We start from the raw sequence: 5,404 nt of genomic DNA, 5'->3' as shown, positions 1-5,404 counted from the left end.
CGGACCCGGTTCTTCTATACATCGGGCTGGACCTGGAACCGGTTACGGGTCGGTTCTACGGGTTCGGGTTTGGAACCGGGTATTATGCCCATCTCTAACATATTGTGAGTAAAGAAATCTAGTCGGTGAAAATTTCAATTTACATGGTTTCATAGCGATATTTATTATAGTTATCAAAGGCGTTAAGTAAAAAAAGCGAACTTAAAAAAAGTAAACAAGAGCTATTATATAACAGTTTATATCATCTAATTAGTATCAAAAGTTCTAAAATAGTCAAGATTCAAATGTGATTCCAAACTTGAATAACAAGATGTTGTTGGATCAGTTCTGTTTTAATCATAATGGAAAACATGTAAACATACCTGTTAGCGCAGACAGTGCAGTGGAGAATCCAGTCAGAGAAGATGACATCCCGTTAGACATAATTGTCATTGTGATCTGGTTCCTCCTTAGGGTACTAACTGATGATGGGGACTAAGAAAACCGACAAGGGAATCGGTTATGGGAGAGGGAGGTCGATAATGATGATGATGTTATGATTAGGTTGTCTGGTTGAGTGTGTAACCTAATGACCTCTACATAATTCTCCTTATATAAGCACCCAAGAAGAAACCTAATTAGTTAATAAGGGTAATATGGTCCATCAACAATTACCAACTAATTATTTAATAGGTTATTATATATTTTGATCCATATTATGTAAATGATTATAATGGCTACATGATTAAATATTAAACATAATATATTTAATCTTACATTCTCCCACTTAGCCGAGTAATCATTTACTATAAGTATTAGATAAGCCTGATTAGGAGTTAACACTCATTTTGGCCTTAAACAAGTACTATAGCAGAGAAATACAACCGTTGAATCATTATGCGACTCAGGACCCCCATTAATCATACTATAGCCTTAATTTAAAACCTAATCGTCATGATCAAAATACGCATAAGCCCTTTGTTTGATTTGTAACTTTATTTGTCTATATGCCATTATACCGGTTGAACATATTCTAAGAGACATGCAAAATCAAACTGAGGAAATTTCATTAACATAAAACATAAGCTAGTACAATATGCTCAAATAAGGTCTTTACTAAATCCCATATTCCGAACATGTTCTTCGTAAACCTTAGGAGGGAGACCTTTAGTCATCGGATCCGCAAGCATATCTTTAGTACTAATATACTCAATACAAAGATTATTTTCCTCAACTCGTTTACGTACGAACAGATATTTTGTATCGAGATATAAACCAGCTCCAGTCGAACTGTTACTGTTCGAGAAACTAACGGCAGCTGAATTATCACAGTAAAGCTTCAATGGTCTAGAAATGAAATTAACGATTTTGAGTCCAGTGATCAGATTTCTAAGCAACATTCCATGACAGGTTGCATTATAAACAGCAATGTTCTCTGCCATCATTGTGGAAGTTGTGGTCAACTGTTGTTTATGACTCTTCCAAGAGATAGGGCCGCCTGCTAACATAAAGATATAGCCCAAATTGGATTTCTTGTCATCTTTGCATTTTGCAAAGTCAGAATCAGAATAGCCCACCACTTCTAAATGATCACTTCTTCTATAAGTCAGTTTATAGTCTTTCGTCCCTTGCAGATATCGAAGTACCTTCTTAGCTGCTTTCCAGTGATCTAGGCCAGGATTAGTCTGATAACGGCCTAGCATTCCAGCAATATAAGCGATATCTGGGCGAGTATAGACTTGAACATACATCAAGCTCCCGACTACTGACGCGTAAGGTATCTGGCTCATTTGCTCCTTCTCAACCTCTGTTGTCGGACAATGGAATGAACCGAAAACATCTCCTTTAACTACTGGAGCGACTGAGGGTTTGCATTGTTGCATGTTGTAACGTGTAAGGACACGATCTATGTAAGCCCTTTGGGACAATCCTAAGATCCCTTTGTGTCTATCTCGGTGAATTTCAATGCCAATGACGTAAGAAGCATCTCCGAGATCCTTCATGTCGAAGTTATGCGAGAGTAACCGCTTCGACTCATGCAACATGTCTAAACTATTACTTGCCAATAGAATATCATCTACGTAAAGACAAGTATAGTAAAGTTGCTCCCACTCATCTTGAGGTAGGTGCATTGATCCACTTGATTCTTCATAAAACCTTGCTTCTTCATGACTTCATCAAACTTGAGGTACCATTGACGTGATGCTTGTTTTAACCCATAAATGGATTTCTTCAACTTACAGACTAGATGCTGCTGACCTTCAGGTTTAAAGCCCTCAGGTTGTTTCATGTAAACATCTTCGTCTAAGTCTCCGTTAAGGAAAGCAGTTTTAACGTCCATCTGATGCAGCTCTAAATCAAAATGAGCTACTAGGGCCATGACGGTCCTTAATGAATCTTTACGAGAGACAAGTGAAAATGTCTCTTGATAATCAATTCCCTCTTTCTGAGTGTAGCCCTTTGCAACCAATCTCGCTTTGTAGCGTTCAACGTTCCCATTCGGATCCAGTTTTGTTTTGAACACCCATTTACATCCTACTGGTTTGACACCGTTGGGTAATTCTACCAAATCCCAAACGTCATTTTTCTTCATGGATTAAAGCTCATCAATCATTGCTTTATTCCATTCAGAATACTGATCACTGTTAATGGCTTCATTGTAAGAGATAGGATCATTGAGCTTTCTGGGATCCATTTCAGTAAGGTAGGTAACATAATCATCCCAATTAGTAGGCCTTCTTTGCCTAGATGACCTCCTGAGTGGATTATCGGGTTCAGCATTGTCTTGGTTTTGAGCGTTTGATGTGCCTTCGTCATGAGGTATAATGGGTTCTGATTGTAGAGGTGAAATTTGAGTTGGTGTAGTAGCTTCAGGTGCAGTAGTTGCATTGGGTACAAGAGGAGTAATCGGAGTAATGGTAAGCGACGAGTCTCCCCCCCCCCCCCCCGCTTCTTTTACTTCTTGCAATTCTTCGTAAGGGTTGGTACTGCTCCCACTGACCTTGAAATCCTCCAGGAACGCGGCACGCTTGGTTTCAACAATACGGGTGACATGGGAAGGACAATAGAAACGATAACCCTTAGAATTATCAGGATACCCGATAAAGAAACAGGTAACTGTTTTAGGGTCAAGTTTCCTTAGGAAAGGATTGTAAAGTTTTGCTTCAGCAATGGAGCCCCATACTTTCATATATCTAAGACTCGGTTTCCTTCATGTCCAAAGTTCATAAGGAGTTTTAGGGACAGACTTAGAAGGAACTATATTGAGTATATGAACACCTGCTTTTAACACTTCAGTCCAGAGGAATAATGGTAAATTAGTGTTGGCTAACATACTACGCACCATGTTCATAAGGGTACGGTTCCTTCTTTCAGTGACACCGTTCTGCTGAGGTGTACCAGGCATGGTGTATTGGTTCACAATCCCCTAGCCCTTACAAAACTCATAAAATGGACCAGGAGCTTGACCCACATCAGTATGTCTTCCATAATATTCACCGCCTCTATCTGATCTCACAATTTTAATCTGACGATCTAATTGCTTTTCAACTTCAGCCTTATAATCTTTAAAAGTTGTTAGAGATTCAGATTTCTCCTTAATAAGATACGAGTACATGTAACGAGAATAATCATCAATAAAAGTGATAAATGAAGTATGTCCTGTTATGCCAGCGATTTGGTAGGGACCACTAATGTCAGTGTGAATGAGTTCTAATAAATTAGAACTCCTAGTGGCACCTTTCTGATTCGCTAATGTCATTTTACCTTTAAGACATTTGACACATGTTCCAAAATCAGAGAAATCGAGAGGAGGTAAGACTTCATCCTTTACAAGATGATTTAATCGTTCTTTTGAAATGTGGCCTAAACGCTGATGCCACAACATGGATGAAGTCTCTAAGTCTCGTTTCTCTTTCATCTTTATGAGTGATTCATTAATGTTATATGACAACAAAGATTTGGAAAAGCCATCATCTAGTTCTAATCTATAGAGACCACCATCCAAAATACCAGTACCATAAAGAACAGAATCATAGAGGATAGAGAGTTTGCGATGACCATGGGAAACAATAAAACTGTCCATGTCTAACTTTGGTCCTGATACAAGGTTCCGAGTTACCTCAGGAACATATAAGGTATCATAAAGTTTAATACATAAACCAGTTTTCATAACTAATTGTAATGTTCCAATGGCCTTCACTTCTAATTCTCGATCATCCCCAACCTTAAGCGTTCTTTGGTTTCTTTCCAGCTTCCGGATTGAAAGGAATCCCTGAGTTGAATTGGTAACATGAACCATAGAACCAGAATCAAACCACCAAGAATTAGCAGTAACACTTAAATTATAGGACTCAAGTATCATAAAATAATCGTTACCTTTCTTAGCCAGCCACTCCTTAAAGTCAGGGCATTCCTTCTGCATATGTCCTGCCTTTTTACAGAACTTGTAGCGGATTCTGCCTAAGGAGTTCTTAGAGCTGGAAGGTGCACTTGTATTAGGATTAGACCTTTGGACTTTTGAAGCATCCTTTCTCTGATGATTGTTCTTCCTTTTCTTAGAGTTGGAGGTAGTGAAATTAGCAACATCGGTAGTGCGATCCAACCTCATACGCTCTTCCTCCTGTACGCACATAGCAACCAGCTCACTCATCGTCTATTTGTCCTTCTGAGTGTTGTAATTGATCTTGAATGCTTCAAAGGATGAAGGAAGCGAAATGATGATAAAATGAACAAGGAAACCATCACTGATCTCCATTTCCAGCCCCTTCAGCTTATTGGCCATGTGATTTATCATCATGATGTGCTCGCGAATGCCGCTCCTCCCATCATACTTAGTTGTCACCAGCTTGAGGATAAGGGTACTAGCGTGTGCTTTAGACGTCCCTTTAAACTGCGCCTCCACATGTTCCAAGTAGGTTTTAGCATCTTCAGAATCAGGAATGGCTCCTCTGATTGCATTACTGATGGACTGCTTCATGAACATGAGAGACATGCGGTTACACCTAGTCCATTTTTCATGAACTATATGCTCAACGGCAGTACTTTGAGTGGTAAGGTCTGCTGGCTTATTCTCTCTTAGAGCATAATCAAAGTCCGGCAATCCAAGTGTAAGCATGAGGGCATCCTTCCATGCAGCAAAGTTATCACCAGTCAAAGGTGGAATCCCCTGATTTGGTGCTGATAGTGGAAATAAGATGAGCAAGTTATGATACTAAGGAAGAAGTTCTAATGTGATCTAAGGGCACGTTAAACTAAGGCAGGCATAAATAATGACCATTTTACATTATGAAGCTGTGATATTGTCTATTACTAACATCAAAATAATAGACTTAGTTAAAATTCTACTTAAACGAAGACAAATCAGCTTTGGCCAGAAGTGTAATCATTTAAGCATATGTGCAAAGTGGTTGTAACAAATCAGCTT

General features: G+C 39.0%; 1 protein-coding gene across 1 annotated transcript; it reads right to left on the bottom strand.

Moving 5' to 3' along the window:
- Nucleotides 1–4,199: 4,199 nt before the first annotated feature.
- LOC118491719 lies at nt 4,200–4,653 on the bottom strand. Its single transcript, XM_035989756.1, has 2 exons — nt 4,357–4,653; nt 4,200–4,252 (listed from the first exon to the last, which is right to left on the bottom strand). Exons 1-2 carry the CDS (start codon nt 4,628–4,630, stop codon nt 4,206–4,208), a joined length of 321 nt encoding a protein of 106 aa, XP_035845649.1. The 5' UTR covers nt 4,631–4,653; the 3' UTR covers nt 4,200–4,205.
- Between the last annotated feature and the right edge of the window lie 751 nt (nt 4,654–5,404).

This window comes from Helianthus annuus, chromosome 4 (genome assembly GCF_002127325.2).
Source record: "Helianthus annuus cultivar XRQ/B chromosome 4, HanXRQr2.0-SUNRISE, whole genome shotgun sequence".
NCBI lineage: Eukaryota > Viridiplantae > Streptophyta > Magnoliopsida > Asterales > Asteraceae > Helianthus > Helianthus annuus.
The sequence above is the reverse complement of the archived record's forward strand: the minus strand, read 5'-3'. Positions and strand labels throughout refer to the sequence as shown.

Bases quoted from the DNA above. Each gene is read 5' to 3' on its own strand.
- LOC118491719 (XM_035989756.1), bottom strand. From the start codon at position 4,630: ATGAGTGAGCTGGTTGCTATGTGCGTACAGGAGGAAGAGCGTATGAGG. The intron at 4,253-4,356 runs GTAACGATTATT...AATTCAACTCAG, and splicing joins GGAGTGGCTGGCTAAGAAAG to GGATTCCTTTCAATCCGGAA.